At 40.9% G+C, this 20,405-nt stretch overlaps 1 protein-coding gene across 1 annotated transcript in view; it reads right to left on the bottom strand.

Annotated features, from left to right (window-relative positions):
• The window catches only part of MCOLN1 (mucolipin TRP cation channel 1), a 44,099-nt gene extending 24,966 nt beyond the window's left edge, over positions 1-19,133 (bottom strand). Inside the window, exons 1-7 of the mRNA XM_087957099.1 lie at positions 18,975-19,133; positions 8,114-8,205; positions 6,472-6,689; positions 6,033-6,200; positions 5,784-5,940; positions 3,246-3,360; positions 950-1,046 (exon numbers count right to left, since the gene is read on the bottom strand). Of these exons, the coding sequence (XP_087813225.1) occupies positions 950-1,046; positions 3,246-3,360; positions 5,784-5,940; positions 6,033-6,200; positions 6,472-6,689; positions 8,114-8,117 (759 nt within the window). The 5' untranslated portion in view covers positions 8,118-8,205; positions 18,975-19,133. The remainder of the gene's footprint in view (positions 1-949; positions 1,047-3,245; positions 3,361-5,783; positions 5,941-6,032; positions 6,201-6,471; positions 6,690-8,113; positions 8,206-18,974) is intronic.
• Between the last annotated feature and the right edge of the window lie 1,272 nt (positions 19,134-20,405).

Here is a 20,405-nt window from a genome sequence, read left to right as displayed (position 1 = left end):
AATATCACCCGTTGCCCCACCTTCCCAACAGCCATGTGGTCTTCAGCACGTGGTTCATCAGCCCAGAGTGGAGGTTACCTGCTGTGCTGAACCATGCATGCCCTTACCCACCACTCTTCCTGGCAGGGGGAAGCGACTCCTCTCTGCTTGGACTCTGGGTTTGTGACTGGTATGTCTTAATTTTTGGACCAGGATGACTACGCCTCGCCTGCAGGACCGCCAAGTAGCAGCTGTCAGCTCCTTTCTCCACACGCCAAGTCTTACCACAGGAAAGAGAGCAGCTGGGGTATCAGTGTAGCCACTCGGTTAGTTCATAATCGCCCTACCCGGAGAGGGAGGTACTGGAAGAGGAGGAGGCAGTAGTGGAGAAGCAAGCCAGGTGTTAAAGACCTGGGGTGGGGGGAGGCTTCCAGGTGGAGGCAGGTTTTCAGCCCGGCCGTCCTTCCCTCCCCCAACTCCAGGCAGCCACACCTGGCAAAGGAGGGAGAGGTTTCTTCTAATTTGAGGGAGATATGAAATGACAGGAGACCAGATTTTTTTTTTTTTTTTTTTTGGCTTTGCTTTTCTTGTTATATTTTTTGTTATAATTAAATAAGCATTTATATATATATATATATATATATATATATATATATATATATATATATATATATATATAAAATAAATTTTTAAATAGTACATTTATATTTAATATAACAAATTAAATTTTTATATTAAATATATTATCTTTTTTTAAAAATCATATTAGTGGCCCTCAGGATTTAAAAGTATGAGTTTGGTGGTCCCTGAGGTCCAAAAGGTTGGCAACCCCTGCTATAAAGCGCTGTAACGTGATATATAAGTCTACGTGTTATTGCTATTGCTATTACCAGTTCTACTAAATAGTATTTGAATGGGGAATCCATGAACATGAATTGAGAAGCAACGATCAGGGCACTTGGCTACTCACTGTTATAGAAAAAGTGTAGCAGTCTGGAATTTCATTGTTGATTATTGTTTGGATGTTGATGGCTTTTAGTCTAAAGTCAATTGTGACATTAATGAGCCTGCCAGAAACAAGATGTTGAGAGTTAACTGTATCACAATCTCCCATAACATCTCACAAGTACACAAATATAACAGAATGAGAAAAATGATTAGATCTCAACTATCGAAATTGTACAAAATATGAGACAATAACTGCATCCTTCAAATATGACAGACAGACAGAAAGACAGACATAGATAGACAACTATTTACAGTCATGTGAAAAAGAAAGTACACCCTCTTTGTGTTCTATGTTTTTACATATTAGGACATAATCTGATATTCCTCGTTTTGGTTTTCTTATTGTAAAGGCCAGATTGGATAAGAAAGGAAGGGAAAAAGGAAAAAGAAGTCACAAAGGCTTGAAACAAGATGAAAAAAAGCAGATTTTTTTTTAGAGACAAAGGGTAAAGTACAATTTAAAAAAAGATTCTGCAAAGTACATAAGATTGTAGTATTTGTATTTGAAATAGAAAATTTGAATATTACAAGATTTAACAAAATATTAAAATATTAAAATGCTTAAGATTTAATGATATTCAATATTTAATAAAATATTAAAGGGAATGTGTAAAATGGTTAAGATTCAATGATAGAGTTTAATTTGCTATTGTTTTAATGTCATTATAAACTTATCATTTTCTTATTTTAAAATGCAGTATCTAAAATGTATTAAGCAGAATCAGAATGGAAACTATATATCTAACTATATTATAAATTTATTATTTTCTTATTTTAAAATGCAATATGTAGAATGTACTAAGCAGAATCAGAATGGAAATTATGTATTATTTTAAGTGTCAAACTTAGGGGAAAGATAGAAAGGCGTCATACTTCTATCAGTGATTACAGGAGAAATTTTGTGTTAAAGAGAAGAGATAAATAGATAATTGGAAAAGAACGGACAAAAGATACAAGTATAATGATTTAAATTAAGATGAAATAAATAAAATAGAATTAAGAGAGTGAAAAGAGGGGAGAAGTTATATAGAAAATATAGAATGGTAAATAAGATAAGTAATGGTATACAAGGTGAGCATGAATTTGATTTAGGTCTGTACAAAAAGATGTAACCCGGGACTAAGCCACTTTCCAAAAAGAAGTTTTATGTTTCTATGTTTTGTGTGTTTATGTTTGATTGAGAATTAATAAAACCTTGGAGGAATGTTAGAAGAGAATAATGAAACTGTAAACAAGTCAGATGAAAATATAAGTATAATGAATAAAAACATATAAAATAGGCAAATATAGAAAAGAAATATAATTGAATAAAAGCAAAGGGAACGAGAAATTTGAAAAAGATATGCATGTGTTTATATGGAAAATGTGATAATTTAGAACTATGCTGTATAAAACAATGTTTTATTTGCCTTGTTAAAATTTACAAGTAGCTTTCAGAAAAGAGGTTTTATGTTCTTATGTGTTGTTTGTCTTTAAAAACTAATAAAATTTGTTTAAAAAAGAAAAAAGAAAAAGTGTAGCAGTCTGGAATTTCATTGTTGATTATTGTTTGGATGTTGATGGCTTTTAGTCTAAAGTCAATTGTGACATTAATGAGCCTGCCAGAAACAAGATGTTGAGAGTTAACTGTATCACAATCTCCCATAACATCTCACAAGTACACAAATATAACAGAATGAGAAAAATGATTAGATCTCAACTATCGAAATTGTACAAAATATGAGACAATAACTGCATCCTTCAAATATGACAGACAGACAGAAAGACAGACATAGACAGAGAACTATTTACAGTCATGTGAAAAAGAAAGTACACCATCTTTGTGTTCTACGTTTTTACATATTAGGACATAATCTGATATTCGTTTTGGTTTTCTTATTGTAAAGTAAATGGTGTTATGGTGTAATATGTCATGTGTTGTTGTTCATCTAAGATTGTATTTACTTTTAAGAACCACTAAGGACCAGATTTTTTTTACTATGCCCTGATACATAAAACTATTGAACTCAAAGAAGCTGTACTTTCTTTTTCACATGACTGTAGATATGAAGTTATAGGAATCAACTTATTTTGGTTCAAAGCAGTAATGAATATAAAAATGAATACCTACACCATATGCACAAAAAGATTTAGATGGAACCTTCAGGCTTGCAAAGATCAGTGCAATATTCCCCCAGAACAGTAGTTAGGGCATAAACATAAGGGGCTTGTCAACCCTGAAGAGTTTCTACAAATACCAATAAAATATAACCATTTACTTGTAAAACTTAAGAGTAAAGTTTTTGTAGCTGCGGTCCAATGCTAGATCTGGATGTTTCCTTCTGAGTTCAGATGGAGGAGGGATCTTCTCTGGGGGATCCACACCAAGGCATTCTGTATAAAAAGGAGACATTGTCTCGGGCTTTAGACCCTTCCACATTTGGATGAAAATAGGAGGAGGGAGTAGTGTCAGTTGTATTTCTTCATATCAAATTGGACTTGTACCACCAATCTGCTACCGATATTTATTCTTCATTTTATAATAGAAGGCATACTACATAGAAAACATACCTATAAAAATAGCAAGACAAAAGACAACTTCCCTTATTTTCTACCACAACTCAACATAAGAGATTGAGAAACCTGAGACATGGGTAGAACCCAGGAAAACAAAAGTTGTTAAAACAGCTTTCTGATTCTACAGAGAACTTGCATCATATTACAGTATAATAAAATATTGTTTTAAGGGCTCATAAAGAAGAAGGAAAACCATTTATTTTATATTATTCACCTAATTTGCACCCCATTTTTATTTAGATGAGCATTCTATTTGGCTAATAAAATTATAAAAATATAAAAGATTAGCCGCATGAAAATTAACACTGAAATCAATTGACAATGAAACATCCAGTGAAAAGGAGAGTAGGAGCCAAATATCTCTCCTAAGAGTATGTGTTCCACAGTCTAGGTGTGATGCAAGAAAAAAAACCAGTGGTGGGATTCAGCCAGTTTTCTCCAGTTTGGCTGAACTGGTAGCTAACTTTTTGTGCAGTTCGGTGAACTGTCTGAATAGCATGCCTCGCCATGCCCAGCCCCTCGCCCCTTCCCTCCCAGCCCCTCCTCGCCTGGCCTGATAAGGCCAATGGTCAGGGAGGGAGACCCACTGTGGACCTGCTGTGCTCGGCCAAAGGGCCACTTCAGGGGACAACGTGAAACTTGGCCGCCTTTTGGGCCCGGCTCTTGGTTTCCATGGGGCCTCCGGACAGGAGGCCCAAAAGAAAGCCCCAGTCCAGGCACACAGGCCTCCACAACAGAGCCCTTCCTGAGGAGCAAAGCCTTGGACAACCTGATCCATTCCAAAGACTTCAAGGGGCTCAAGTGTTTACATGCGCCTCTGCCGGCCCAAGTACCCTGCCCTTCAAATCCCAATGGGGACAGCGCCCAGTGGTGGCGCTCCTGGTAGGTGGCCGGGTGGTTGCCCCGGGACTGCACGCTCTCACCTCACTGCACTGCAGCAGACTCGGTCCCAGCATGGCACTCTTCCCAGAGCCACCCGTTCACCCACCGCCAGCCGGGCTGGCCCAGAAGCAGCATGCCCCCCTGTTGTGGGCTGGATGCAGGATCCAAGGCAGAAGGGAGGGTGAGTGGACGACAGCCACCCGGAGGCCCCTCGGAAGTCGAGAGCCAGGCCCAAAAGGTGGCCGAGCTTCACTATATGCCGAGGAAGCCCACACCCTTCGGCTGAGCATGGCAGGCCTGGTACATGTCTCTTTTCCCCACCATCAGCCTTACCTTCACAGGCAACCATGATGAGCGGAGTGAAGGGGAGGGAGACCCACTCTGGGCTGGCTGTACTCATCGTTGCTTGCAGGAATTTGGGCTGGAACTGTGTGTGCAAGGGGAGGGGAGTTTTCCCTGAGGGTCAGCAGGAACATTCCCCTTCATGGGTCTTTGTCTGAATGGGTTATTTTCCGCCTCCCCTCATCTAGAACCATTGCATATAATCCAAGGATTATACAGTAGCCCACCCCCAAGATAGCTCCTACAGTTGTCACTGAAAGAGTGGTGGCTGTAACTTTTCACGCACACCAAGAATAGATGCAGCCGCAAAAACTCTGTTCCTGGGGGCTTCTTTCCTCAAGATGCTGCACAATTTCCGCAGCACTTCCAGTGAAAACGAGCTGTGAGCACAGTTGCTCCTGTTAGCAACTTGTGCGGGTGGAGACGCGAATCAAGAGATTGCAGTGGGCTATCTGCCCAGGCTCCAATAGGGAGCTGCCCCCATAAGCTCACACCCCTACACCACGCAAGAATGGGCTTGGGAGGCCCTTGGAGGGGTGGGGAGGGTAACTCCCTTCTGCCCGGGGTTTGCTTCTTTTAAGGCGCAAGTAGTGTCACCACTGGGTGACCAGAGCAGTGAGGCTCTGCGGCAGCTCAGTTTCTGCGGCATTGCTGTCCGTTGTCCTACAGTAGAGGCTCAATGTTTTTTTTCCGCCCTAAACTCCTGCAGGAGTCTGCATAAATGGTATCGGATGGCCAGGCGGAGGGGATGCTTCCGCCACCATCATTTCTCACCCGGCAGAGAAAAGTTGAGTCCCAAGACAGGAGAACCAGTTGTTAAATTATTTGAATCTCGCCACTGGAAAAGACCCTCTCTTGCTTGCTAGATAGAAAATGTCTAGTAGCAAGAACATCTTCAGAATGGCCTCACCTGAAGATCATAAGAGCTGGAGGGTTAGCAAGAGAAAGGACCATTTCCATATCCAGGATTGAAGAGTAGATACAAGAGCTAAGATTTAGGGAAGACATTTGCTTACCTGTGATGACCTTGGGATCAATGTTGAAAGTATCGTTGGCTGGGTCAATTCTTCCCTTGCGGTAATATTGCTGACAGAGCATGAGGGCTGATTGGTTAGCATTGTCTGGGTGAACATAGGCATAACGTCCAATTGTCTCTCTCGGAATGGCTAAATACTGTAGGAGGAAATTACCATCACCAGAATGAAGCCAATTAATTCCAGATCATCCATATGCCCTGTCCCCCTTCTACTGCATTTGAACCTCACATTTTCCACTGCATGGAAGATATGGTCATAGACGTCTGCTTGTGTGTAAACTGCATGGGTATCGTCTGACCCATCTGCATAGTTCTTCAGGAAGAGATGCTTAAATGTAATAGTGTTCTCCTCTTTGAATGTTACCACCATCTGATTGCTGAGCCCAAAGAGAATGAGCTGTAGAAGAGAAAGCAAACCAAGCTGAAGTAAATCAAAGAATCACAAAACCTTAAAAATTGCCAAAAATCTGATCCCTCTGGTAAGTAAGTTCATAGCATCATCAGCCAGGTCCTCCGCACCTTTAGAGGGCCAGAGAAAATCCAGTCCTCGACTGCAGAAAAGATGCCTTCCCCTCTCAAGGAAAAGTTAAAACTATTCAGGATAAACTGTGATATTGATTTTTAAAAAATAGACAAAGCCATTTGGGAGTTTGCATTTTCTTACACACCTGAATGGTGACTATTAAAATCTTGATAACTTGAAGCACCAATTTAAATGGCTTCCGACCTTTGGCACGAAACTTGTCACAGGGGCTCATGAAGTAATATTTGAGACACCTTCGGAATTCTTCCTCTTCTGGGTGAAAGGCAGTAGATCCTAAGACTGGCCTCATATCCCTATCATGAGATCCATAACTATTCACGGGGGTCAGCAGCTTTTCTGTCTCTGCAAAAAGGAGAACACAGACTCATAGAATCATAGGGTTGGAAGGGGTCTTTTAGTCCAGCTCCTTGCTCATGGCAGGAGCTTTATATAATCAATAGTTATCCAGTGATTAATCAATCATAACTCTGGGAGGCAAACTATTTCACTGACTAATTGTTCTCAAGCGTCAGAAAATTTCTCCTTACTTCTAGGTTGGGTCTCTCTTTAACAAATTTCTGCCCAATATTTCTTGTCCTGCCCTCAGGTGCTTTAAAAAATAAGTCAATCCTTTCTTCTCTGTGACAGTCCTCAAGTACTGGAAGACAGTCGTCATGTTCCCCTTAAACCTTCTCTAAAGGTAGAGGCTAAATATAATTAGCTCCCTTAACCATTCACTGTATGATTTCGCCTCCAGACTCTTTATCATCTTTGTTGCTCTCCTCTGCACATTTGCAGAGCCTCAACATCTTTTTTGTATAATTGAAATAAAAAATGGACACAGTATTCCAAGTGTGGCCTTGCTAATGTGGAATAATATATTATCACTTCCTCTGATCTTGATGCTATCCCTCTGTTGATGCAGCTCAGGCCTGATTGGTTTTTTGGCAGCAGCAGCACATTGCTACTTCATACTTAAGCAGTGATCCATTAGAACCCCTAGATCCCTCTCACAGTTATTACTGTTGAGCCAGTTAGCACTTATTCTGTACTTTCCAGTATGTTTGGTTTTTCCTGCCTAAGTGCAGGACTTTATTTTTCTCCCCACTGAATTGTATTTTATTAGATAGATCCCAGTGTTCAAGTCTATGAAGATCCTTCTGGATTTTGAGCCTATATTCCAAAGTATTGGCTGTTCCCCCAGCTTGGTGTCATTGGCAAATTTGATGAGTTCCCCTTCTATCTCATCTAAATTGTTTATGAGGATGTTGAAGACTACTGGGTGTAAAACAGAACCTTGCGATACTTCACAGCATATTTCCCTCCACGTAGATGCAGTTCAATTGAGGATTACATATTGAGTGTGGTTTGTCAGCCAGTTACGAATCCATCAAGTGGTAAAGCTGCCTTTCCCACATTTTTCTATCTTATTAAGAAGTAGGCTGTAGTCTACTTTATCAAATGCCTTACTGAAATCCAAGTATGTTGTGTCTACCACATTTTGCTGGTCCACTAATGTAGTTATTTTATCAAAAAAGGCAATAAGGTTTGTCTGTCATGATGTTTTTTGCAAACAAACAGGACATATCTCAATCCACTTTTACACTTTTAAAATTAATTCTGTACAATCTAGAAATCTACAGTATTAACCAGGTTAAAAGTGCTAAACATCCAAACTCATTACTATTATCTCTGCTATCCAAATAATTCCCTCATAGTCTGGATTAGCTAATTATCCTAAGAAACATAACTTTTGAAACATGCCCTATAACTTCTTTCCTCCTTACCCATCTTGAAATTTTAAAGTCCGCTGCTAACAAATCTTCTCACAAGATCAGGCTTCTTGTTTTCTGCAAGGCATCAATTTGTCAGTAATGACCTAAAAACAAACGTAATACAAGACCAATATTTCTTTTAAGAGACCATGCCAAATTATATATGTCATTGCCCAAACCAACAGCTCTAAAATGCTTAGGCAAAACAAGCTCTCTCATAAAACTATTCATTTTACTGCTGATATCAAATATAGGAAGCTCAGTCCAGCAACTATCTACCTCCTTTGATGCTAAGGAGAACCAATATGATGAACCAGCAGCAAAGAGAAGAGGAACCATTTTCTTTCTTTTTTACTCCCCTCCTAAATGTTTTTAAATAAAAACATCATTATGTGAACAGTATGGTTCCAGGATGTTTTACATTTTAAAACAAACATGACAATAATTCCATCTCACTATTATTAACTTTCTTGCATAATTTAATATTAATACATATTATCAATCTTAATTATTCAATATTCTCATACACTATTTTATATCAATCTCTATATTCTTTACATCATTTCTTTTATCATGACTTCTATATTAATAGTCATATTTGCAGTATTCAATAAATTGTATAACCAGTCATAAACAATATAGTTCCAAATTACTTTACATTTTTTAAAACAAACATGACAATAATTTCACATTGATATTGTTAGCTTTCTTCCATAATTTAATATTAATACATATTATCAATCATAATTGTTTAATATTTTCATATATTTTATATTGATCTCTATATTCTTAACATCTCTGCTTATATTATAGATTCTATGTTAATAGTCATATTTGTAGCATTTACTTAATTATATATTTCAAATGTCCATTCATAAATTTATGTTAATTTATATTTTCTATTTATTTATCCCGTTTAATTTTTAGCTATGCCACCATTACACAAAAAACAAAATTTATTCCTACTCCCAATTCTAATAAAACAAATGATATACATTCTATTAATATCTAACATATTATACCATTCTACTAATATTACACTCCCCTTTATCTATTAATATATTTCACTGCCTTCTTTCAAATCTAACAGATTCCATGTGTTTCTTTTTTTCTCTACTTCACAATATCATTTTTCTTATTTATTAAAGTTCAGTTTTATATCTTTAATGCTAATCCTCTAGTACCATATTAATTCAATGTTATTATTATCCATTATATATCTTCAATATTAATACCTGCATTCATGTGGAATCTCTACCTTTTCATTTTCAGCCATCATCTTGTTTCCAATAGGGTATTGATTCTTCACTTTCTGGCTTGTCTCCCATTTTCTATCTTTTTTTTTTTTTAGCTTTCCCCTTACTCTTCTCTATAAGATTCCATTTTCTCTTCTCCCAATTGTCTAATTCTACCTCTATCCTCTTAACATATTTTCCTCTTATAGTTTTCCCCCTTTGTTTTATTATCTCAATCATTATATTAAACTCTATATCCTTATTGCTTTTTATTTTTGATTGTTGCATCATCCAGATTCTTTCATTGAATTTTCAGCTAGTTCTTCCTCTTCCAAGGTTTCTTGTCTTCTTTCCATTGCTTGCGTCTCTGCTATCTGTGTCTTCATTTCCAGCTTCTCTACCACACCCATTAATTTATTCAAAATGTCCACCATCCCTCTGTTAATCTTTTTTCTTGTATCTCTGATATTTCTTTGCATATTCCAGCCATCTTTCAAGCTATAAATCCAATGTTCAAAAGTCTTTAAAGGTTAGTTAATTTATTTCTTCAGAATAATCCAAGGGTGATATTGTTTGTATTTCTCCACCAGTTCAGTTTTATAATTCCTGGAATCCAATCCAAATTCACTTCTAATCTTATATTAAAGTCTTTTGAGAGTAGGTTGTACCTTTCTTCTGTCAGCCGGTGGTACCTTATTCCGTTTTTACCCAATTTTCTCCAGTTTTAAAAATAAATCCCAAGTAATAGAATACTATATCTTTTTTCTTCAGCTCTGACAGCTGTTTTTAAATATGTGGTTCCAGCATCTGTAATGCCTTTCCAATATGATGCCTGTCCATTTTAGAGTTTAAATTTTTCATATTTTCCAAATATTTGTCTTTCCTGATTTTTTTAAACTTTTAGATTTTTCTCCCAATGCTTGTACCGCTGCTCCAATAATACCAATGAGTTCTCTTTTTCAATAGTCTTTTGGGGCTTTATTTGATTAGAAAAAATTCTTCTCACCCTGCTCCAAACACTGTTCGCTTTCTCCGCTTCTGCTCAGTGCTTACAACAATGTGGTACGTAGTAGCACTAGTTTCACTCCATTCCAAGTAGCTACAGGACAAGAATTTAAACCAATGCCTGAATTGCCAGTAAAATATTTTGTAATTCCATCATTGAAAGTGGATCTTTCACCTACAAAATATCTGGCCTGTTGTATGAAAGTTCCTCACTGAAGTTAGGAATGCTTACAAAGTCCAGGCTGATTTTAAAAAGGGTTAAACCTAAGGAGTTTAAAATTGGGGATTATGTATATTTGTTCATGATTCCTCCAATCCTTACAACCCTTTAAAAATTAGGTCCCAAGTTTATAGGCCCCTTTCCTATTAAACACATTATAAATCCAGTTACAGTGGAACTAGAATTACCTAGGTCCTTGTGGAGGATTCACCCAGTTTTTCATTGCAGCTTACTGAAACCTGAATCTACCTCATCTTTACGGTCAACACCCCCTACTGTCCCTGAACCTTTCATGATTGAAGGTGAACAACATTTTGAGAATGGGTGTTGTCTTACCTGAACACCTGTTCTCCTTGTAGGCAAGACAGGTCAGAAATGGGAGTTGATCTTGTCCTAGCTGCTTGGACTGATTCTATCTAAAAGGCTTATTAGCCTAGCTCTGCCCACTCTGGGTGACTCCTCCCAGTTTTCTACAAAGTCATCACGACAGACAGGACTGCCTCTGAGAAAAACAAAAATCAAAAGAGACCGTTATCGGTTCCCCCCTCCCATCGGTCCACTGTAAGGACCAGCTCAATTAGGGTGGGGCTGACCTGTCTTGCCTACAAGGAGAACAGGCGTTCAGCTAAGGCAATGCCCATTCTCCCTTGTAAGGCTGCGACAGGTCAGGAATGGGACATACCAAAGCTGGATTGTCCTTGGGAGGGATTAAGACTGATCCTGGACCCCATGCTCTGCAACAACTCTTTGCAGAACTTGTCATGACCCTGGTGGAGACTGACTCTGAGGAAGAGGAGGAACAGCCAACAGGGAGTGGGAGTGTGGCTCCAGAGGTGGTGGAGGAGGCTGGGGAAGGGCAGAGGCCGGCTGAGCAATCAGAGGAGGATCCAGGCCCATCCCCTGTCCATCCTAGGTCATGCAGGGAGGAGAGGATCATGGAAAAGTGAGGCCTACTCAAGAAGAGATTACCATGATCCTCCTCATGGCTTGCAGGTGGGAGCTATGTATATAAGTTTGCAACTGCGCAGTTAGAATTTGCAGGAGTCAATTTAGTGTTCACCTTGAAAGAGGTTTATCTTTGCTGGCTTTCTTCCCATGGACTTTTCTCGGTTATTTTCCTGGAGTTTATGATTAGTTATCTTGGCTTGCTTCGGAACTCTCATCAATGCGGTTTGTTTTGGTTGTCTGTTTGCCTCATTATTTACTTTTGTGACTTTAAACTGTGCCTAATAAAACAGTGAAGTTAAGTTGAAGGCTTTACCAGACTTTAATATATGTTTTGGGTTTTGGGTTATTTTGAGAGACTACGGGTCATCACAGAACCCTTCTGCCAAATGCCGCATCCGCTGAAGCAAAGGCGTCCAAACAGTAGTGGCGAATGAAAGGAGATGGGGATGTCCAAGTGGCTGCCTTGCAGACTTCTTCGATTGAAGCTTGCATTGCTCAGGCCACAGTCGTCATAGCACTATGAGTGGAATGAGCTGTAATGCCTCTGGGTACCGGGAGGGACCGACTCGAGTACGCCTTGGATATGCATGCCTTGATCCACCTGCTGACTGTGGATGGAGTCACTTTTCACCCCTATGTGGAAGGTTGGAAGGAACAAAAAATAGATTCCATCCTGCGGAATTCAGATGTCCTTTTAATATAGACCTTCAGTGCCCTACGCACATCTAAGGTGTGCCAAACTTTCTCCAAGTCATGGACCGGATGGGGACAAAAATCTGGAAGCACCAGCTCTTGAGACCTGTGGAACAAGGTGTTGACCTTGGGGATAAATGCTGGGTCCAACCTCAAAACTACCCGGTGAGGGTGAAAGATACAGAGATCAGGGCAAAATGAGAGGGCGACCAACTCCGATACTCTTCTGGCTGAAATGACTGCCACCAAGAAGGCTACCTTCAGGATAAGAAGGTGCAAACTAGCTTGCCTTAGAGGCTCAAACAGAGCCTTAGTAAGGGGCTGCAAAACCCTGGACAAATCCCACGTAGGATACCTGTGTACCACCAGAGGGTGAAGATTAGCTGCCTCTCTGAGAAACCTATGGACTGTAGGATGCTGTGCCAAGGACTCCAATTTGCCATAAGTTAACACCAAGGAAATAGCCACCACCTGACGATGAAGGGTGTTGAGAGAAGGCCTCTATCCAAACCAGCCTGTAGAAATTCCAAAACATTTGCCACAGAGGCCTGTAAAGGTTGAATGTTTGATTTGGAGCACCAACCAGAAAAGACTTGCCAGGTCGCATCATAGATACAGATGGTCAAAGGTCTCCTGGAGGCCTGAACAGTTCTGATTACTTTGTTGGAGAGATGGGCGCGTTTTAGCATGCTCCACTCAACTACAAACTGTCAGTTGTAGCCACTGGGGCTCTGGATGACTCAGGGACCCCTGGAGGAAAGAGATAGCTTCTTCAGGAATCTGCCAAGGCTGAGCTACTGCGAGACCCATTAAGTCTGCAAACCAATGATGCCGAGGCCAATAAGGGGCCACTAAAACGATTATTGCTCTTTCTGTCGATTTTTTTTGTACCACCGCCGCAAGCAAAGGCAATGGAGGAAAGGCGTATAATAAACCTGGCAGCCACTTACTGCAGTGGTCCTTTCAGCCCCCGGAGTGGCAAATCTAGTAAAGAATCTAGGTAATTGAGCACTGAAAGGAGTAGCAAACAAATCTACCACCAAAAGCCCGAATCTTTAAGTAATTTGTAGAAAGGGAGAAGGGTGCAGACTCCATTCCGTGTGGTCAATGGTGGCTCTGCTGAGTCAGTCAGCCTGCACATTTTCCGAGCCAGAAATATGCTCAGCCCAGATGGACAGAAGGTGATGCTCTGCCCATCTGCCCAAAGCTTCCGCTTCTGACATAAGGGATTTGGACCTGGTACCCCCATCTGTTAATATGGGTTTTAGTGGCTACATTGTCAGTCATGACAAGGACATGAGTGCCAGAGACATGTTGGCTAAATTTTCTAAGGGCGAAAGGGACCACTCTTAGCTCCAACCAATTTATGTTGTGTACTTGTTCCTCAGCTGACCATAAGCCTTGGGCCATGTGAGAAGCTAGATGAGCTCCCCAACCTGATAAGGAGGCATCAGTCGTAAGGATGAGTCTGTCCTCCACCTTAAATGACTGGCCCTTGAAAATGGCTCTGGAGAGCCACCACTGAAAGGAATGCAACATTGCTTGGGCACCTTCACCTTCATTAAAGAGTGACTTTTACCAACCTTCTGAGGAGGCAATAGAAAGCACTGAAGGGCCCTGGCATGAAGCCTGGCCAATACCAATACAAGAAATCATCTTACCCAAAAGTTGGGAGAGATGAGCTAAAAGGGTAGAGCTCTTTCTCTGTATACTTTTCGCCAGCAGCTTCAGGCTGTCTTGCCTTTTCTGTGAAAGGAAAACCTGACAAACCCCTGTGTCAATGAAAGCCCCCAAATGAAGCAGGCGAGTTGAAGGAATAAATTGGCTCTTTTTAATATTAATAGAGGAAACCAAGATCCTGCAGAACTGAGATGGTGGTCTGCAGGTCCCGCTGAACCCTTTGAAAAAAAAGAAGACAGTATCAAAATATCGTGTAAATAACATTGCAGACACACCAGGAAGATGTGCTGCCAGGGGAGCCAAAACTTTGGTGAAAATTCTAAGGGCGGAAGATAACCCAAAGGCGAGAGCGCTATATTGGAAGTGTTTCCCCTGATAACAAAACCTTAAGAACCTCCAGCCAGAAGTCGCTACCAGTTTGGTGACCCACGCCAAATTCTTGCTACCAGTTCACCCGAGCCAGTGCGAACCAACTGAATACCACCTCTGCTGCAGTCCAAAGACAAGGGATTAGGCGCCATGGCAGGTGACTCCAGCTGTTTCTGAACGACCTTCAGAAAGAGCCTGGGAGATGGGACCACCTCCTCCCTCACTGCAGGTTCTTCAAAGAGGACATGCGATTCCATGGGAGGCTGAGTAGCTGCTTCATCATCATCTGCGTCCTTCAGATTGGCAGTATTTCTCGCTTTGAAGTGAATAAAGCATGCTTAAAACAGCCCACGAACACTGGAATCTCAGGGATTACTCTCATCTTCTGACATGTCTTGTCTGGTTCGCCAACCAAGGAATGCTCAGTAGCAACCTCAGGAGCATAGGCCGAAGCAGAAGGAGAAACACGTTCCTGAATCAAGGAACCCCTTTCTGAAAGTAGAGCCTCTCGATCCCAGGACCATCTCTCCGAAACTTCAGAAGCCACTGAAGAATGATGGGCAAACTTCTGAATACCTTCACAGATACCTTTCCTGATAGCCCTATCAATCAAGAGCTGCAGATTGACTGGGACATTTGACTCAGAAGGCTCAGCCAGTCTAAGGCCAGCTGCAGTAGGAGTAAAAGAGCCCTATGCAACCCCAGGCCTACTGCACTCCTGCTCCTGCCAGAGTACTGCCCTGAATTCTCCTTGAGGATCACCATGATGACTTCCCTCAGCCGAGGAACAAAGGGAGGCCTCCCCTCCGGCTGCATCAGGGGACCAAGTTTGGCAATGGTCCTGGAGGAAGGTCCAGGCTCTCTTGATCCTGAAGGTCCACCTCACTGTGATGTGAAGCAAGAAAAGTTTCTCTTTCTGGAGATCTGATTGTAAAGGCCTGTTGTATCTTGGCAATATGCTTCTCTAAGGCCTGATGGCACCTGGAAACATTCCTCTCCTCCGCTTTAGAGGCCTTTTTTGCTGGCTGCTTTCCCTGTTTGTTACTTAAAGCAGATGGAGCTGCCCTGTGTGATCTCGCTGCTCTGGAGGCTCTGCTGTCTTTAGGGGCATCTGCCATCTTGAAAGCAGAAAGGCCTTCTCTGGACTTGTAGCCCTGTGCAAGGAGAAGAACACACGAAGGGATTTCTTCAACAAATTCAGGAGATATCTTCTTTCCAATACCCTACCTCCAATAACCACTCCTTTTCAGCCCTATGCAATCTTCAGTAGGATATTTTAACACTTCCTACTGGGACTCATACCCCTTGGGGCCTAATAGGGCTATTAAATATAGACCAGGACTCGCATGAAGCCTGAAGGCCCTGGTCTACTTCAGTATAGGGACTAATCCCCACCAGAATGAATCAATTTAAACAGTGCCTACCCTTCGTTGTCTTCTGGCCTAGCAATGAGAGGCCAATGGTCTAGTGCTGTGATGGCGAACCTATGGCACGCGTGCCAGAGGTGGCACACAGAGCCATTTGTGGTGGCATGTGAGCTGCAGGCAAACTTACTGTGCACGCCTCACAGCTGATTTTTGGCCAATTGGAGGCCTTTTTCTGCCTCCCAAAGGCTTGAGGAAGGCTTCTTCAGGCTTCTACAAGCTTTGTAGGCTGAAATCTAGCCCCGTTTCGTCACTTCCAGTATTTTTGGAAAAGCTTCACCAAGGAGCCCTAGAAGGGGATCCTGGGCCTTTCGCTGCTCCCTGGAGGGCAGGGGCAGTTCCTGAGCTGGCCGCTCAATCCGCATATTTCTTCACTGTGGAGGCTCCAAAATGGCCCCGCGGCTCAGGACAGTGCGGGCCGAAGTCACCTGCCCCCAAAAATGGCGGCCCAGTGTTCGTGGCCTCCCCTTTGCCACAGAGGCCCAAAAATGGCCCCATGGCTCCCTGTAGGCTTCTCCAGACTGCCGGAACAGCTCTCAGCTATTGCACGGCTCCGAAGAACAGCTGAGAGTTGGAGCCGTGTGTTTTTTAATTTTGAGGCTTTTTTCCCTCAAAATGAAGTAAGGCTGCCTTTGGAAAAAAGAACAAAGGCAGGAGAGGCAGTCACTTACATCCGTCCTGGCTGAGGACTGAGTCAAAAGCTGGGAGGACCCACCCAGAGTGGGAGGAGCTAGGCTAATAAGCCTTTTAGACAGACTCCATCCAAGCAGCTAGGACAAGAGCAACTCCCATTCCTGACCTGTTGCAGCTTTACAAGGGAGAATAAGGGGATCCTGGATTCCCACTTACAGAGGAAAGGTCCAGTTGCATGGATGGATTTCCCTAACTCCCAAAATGAGTGGGTTGATAAAATTCATGTCCAAGCTCTTATATTACTTAGATGCTTTCATTATAGATATCCTGACAAACTTAAATGATCATTCTTTTTCCTTGTTTTTCTTCTCTTTTCTCCTCATGCAAAACTCCTTATTCTAGGAAGGCAGTATGTCAGGTCCCTATTGGAATGCTGCCATTCTGGAAAGAAGAAGTGTGGCATAATGAACTACGTAAGTTTGCATGCTTTTGGTTTGTTGTTGCTGTAACTGCTTGGGAGTTCACACCATCTGCAGTGACTCCCTCTGCATTAGTCTGGGCCAGGTATCCAAGGTTACAGTGCCCCAAAGATGAACTCTGCTCACCATCCAGCTTTGGAAATTTTCAGAACACCTTTGTGGCATATTATTGGATACTGATGGTCACCGGGTATCAAGTGGGGGTGGTGTTACAAGGAAAATTTAGCCTAACGCTTCGCACCTGAATTTCAGACTCAGCCAGACTTCTCTGCAATAACTATCTCTCAGTAAAAGTTCCTTTTCAAGTATAAATTGTTTCAAGAGTTTTACTTTCTTGGGAAGGTTGTTATGGCAGGTCCTTATAAGTGCTGTCTAACTGGTTCAACCATCCTAGATACTCATTTGCTATATTCATTTCTTACTGCTTATTTTCACCATTCAGCAGTGGATTGTACTAATCTCTCTCCTGTTGCAGTGACAATCCAAATCAGCCACCCATAAAAGCTGGAAAGGAACAACAACTTAGAATAACAGAGTTGGAAGGGACCTTGTAGGTCATCCAGTTCAACCCCCTGCTCAAGCAGGAGATCCTATACCATTTCTGACAAGTGGCTGTCCAGTCTCTTCTTGAAAGCCAGGTTTCACCTAATCTCTATGTGTACTTTTGATTTTTCTTGCCTAAGTATAAGACTTTACTTTTCTCTACGTTGAATTTCATTTTGTTAGATAGGGCACAATGTTCAAGTCTGTTGAGATCCATCTGAATCTTGAGCCCGTCATCTAGGGTATTGGCTATTCTTGCCAGCTTAGTATCATCTGCCAATTTGGTAAGTTCCCCTTCTATTCCCTCATCTAAGTCATTTATTAAGATAAGGAAGAGTACTGGGCCTAAGACGGAACCTTGTGGTACCCCACTGCTTACTTCCCTCCATGTGTAGATGTACTATCATTAATGACTACTGGTTGAGTACAGTTTGTCAGGTGGTGATGCTATCAATCCCACTTTTTTCTAGCTTTACTTTAGTTAGGTTGTGGTCTATTTTGTTGAATGCCTTACTGAAGTCTAAGTATACTATGTTCACAGCATTTGGCTGGTTCATTAATTTAATCACTTTATCAAATAATGAAATAAGGTTGATTTGGCATGATCTGTTTCTAACAAACCCATGCTTGCTTCAGTTTATAACTATTTGTTTCTAGATTTTTGCAGATGTTTTTTGATTATCTTTTCTAGTACCTTCCTAAGTATTGATGTTAGGCTGATTGGTCTGTAATTTCCTGTGGTTGATTTTTCCCCTTTTTTGAAGATGGGAACCACATCAGCTCTTTTCCAATCCTCTGGTAGTTCCCCAGTGCTCCAGGATTTTTAAAAGATGTGGTGCAATGGTTCTGAAATGACATCTGCCAGTCCTTTAGAACTCTGGGGTGTCAGGTCCCGGTGATTTGTATTCATCAAGATCACACAGGTGTTCTCTTACTATTTTTTTAAAACTTATTTTAACTTTTATTTCTAGTCTGTCTTTTACAGGCTGTAGTTTCTTTTTGCGTGTAGACCGATGCAAAGAATGAATTAAATAGCTCTGCTTTCTCTCTACTGCCTGTTACTTCCTTGCCTTCTTTAGTCTGTTTTAGTCGGGGAAGGAAGGAAGACCAAACGTGAAGCCCCAAACTGCATTTGAAGCCCCAAATTGCATCTGATCTGACCCTAGGTAAATGCTTCACTATATAACAGTTGTAGCATGGCACTGAAGAACCCCCCTCAACATTGCTTTCACAATTGATCCCCAACTTTGTTTTACATTGCCTTACCTTCCCAAACAGCTTATCCATACATGTAGGGATGATAATTGCTGTAGTCCCATACATTTGCTGAAAATACCACTCTCTTTTTAATGCAGTACCAGATCCGGAAAGTCAATTCATTCTTTTTAAAAACAGTATCTCTCACTGTCCTGCAAACTTTTTGGATTTCTGATAGGTGGCGTGGGAAACCGATTTTCTCATTATCCTTCTCCATATATAACCTATATGGCTAAACACTCTCTCAAAGAGATATAGCTGCTTCGGAGTTCGAAGCATCAAATAAATTTCATTTGTGATTTAAAATAAATAAATAAATAGTGGATTGAATCTTTTGCACCAGACGGACCCTACAAGTCAGGCAGAATAATCGAAGGACCTCCTTACCAATTTTTTGTCGCGGAGATGTCTCATCTTCGGGGAAGCCCATAAGGAACGGGGCTGCACACAGGGAACTCCTGACTGCCGGCGCCTCGAAAGTATAAACAGTAATTCCAAACATCCGGTCATGAGGCCAGCTTCGTCACGCGCCAAGGGAAAGAGAACATAGAGATAGAAAAGATGTAGAACGACAACGCGAGAGCAACTTGCTAGTCAATTGTGACGCGGTGCTGGATTCTTCTTGCGGCCAGGCCTGCCTTTAAAGTTTAAAGTTTTGTTCTGCCTCAGCTTGGAAGGAAACTAACTTTATTACAGACAGGAAACCGCAGTAAGAAATTATAACAAAGCCACTACTATATATATCAGCATAATAACAATCCGGAAGGGACATTACCCCTAGTTGATTAGTAAAGCTCTTGTCAGGCTTGAGGTTTTCCAGGTCAGAATTTGATTACACTCTATGTCATATTTCAAGTCCTATCAGATAGTAGAAGGGAGATACAGTGGTTACTTTAACAAGGTGGATATTTTGATAAACCAAATGAAATAAGCTTATTTCAGATGTTCATATGAAATTCGTAGTATTTATCAACCTCAGCAACTTTTAAGATGTATGAACTTAACATTCAAAGTTCTCCAGCCAGCCCTGACTAGATGTTTTACCTGCATTTGCTACATAATAGCACATCTGTATCTTATAAGAATCTTATTTTTTAAATAAATTTTTATTCTTTAAAAAACAAAAAAATACAAAAATCTCATTTCTATTAACAGCTATTGTGTCATTGTATTTACATGTTTCTTGTTTTGTGACTATACATTATTTTTATCTTTATTCTTTCACCCATTAGTACCATCTCTCCCATCTCTCATAGTATTCTCGATTATCTTTGCCTTTCAGTTCCATAGTGAATATATCTAGTTCAGCATAGTCCATTATTTTTTGAATCAGAACTTCATCTGGTGGTATTTTATCACTCTTCCAATTTTGTGTTAAAGTGATTCTTGCTGCAATTAAGATGTGTATAATTTTATCTTTACTCAAATTCCCTTTAATCATACCTAATAAAAATGTTTTGGGTTCCAATTTCAATTTATATTTTGTAGTGTCAAAAAGCCATCTCTGTATTTTCTTCCAGTATTTTTAACCTCTATGCATTGCCACCACATATGGAAAAACGTTTCTTTCTTTGTTTGCACTTCCAGCATTCCGGTTTCAAGGTTGGATACATTTTCACCAGTCATGCCAGCGCTAAGTGCCATCTACAAAACATTTCATATTGATTTTCTTTGAATGCTGTCGACAAAGTCAGCTTCCAGTTCTCGGTCCAAGTCTTTTCCCACTCATCCAAATTTATATTATGACCCACATTTCTCGCCCAGGTGATCATTGATCCCTTAACAATTTCCTCCTCTAATTCCACCTCCAATAAATAA

This window comes from Notechis scutatus, chromosome 2 (genome assembly GCF_049901735.1).
Source record: "Notechis scutatus isolate UNSWTSFEM ecotype Mainland chromosome 2, rNotScu1.2, whole genome shotgun sequence".
NCBI lineage: Eukaryota > Metazoa > Chordata > Lepidosauria > Squamata > Elapidae > Notechis > Notechis scutatus.
This window is presented reverse-complemented; position numbering and strand designations above follow the sequence as displayed.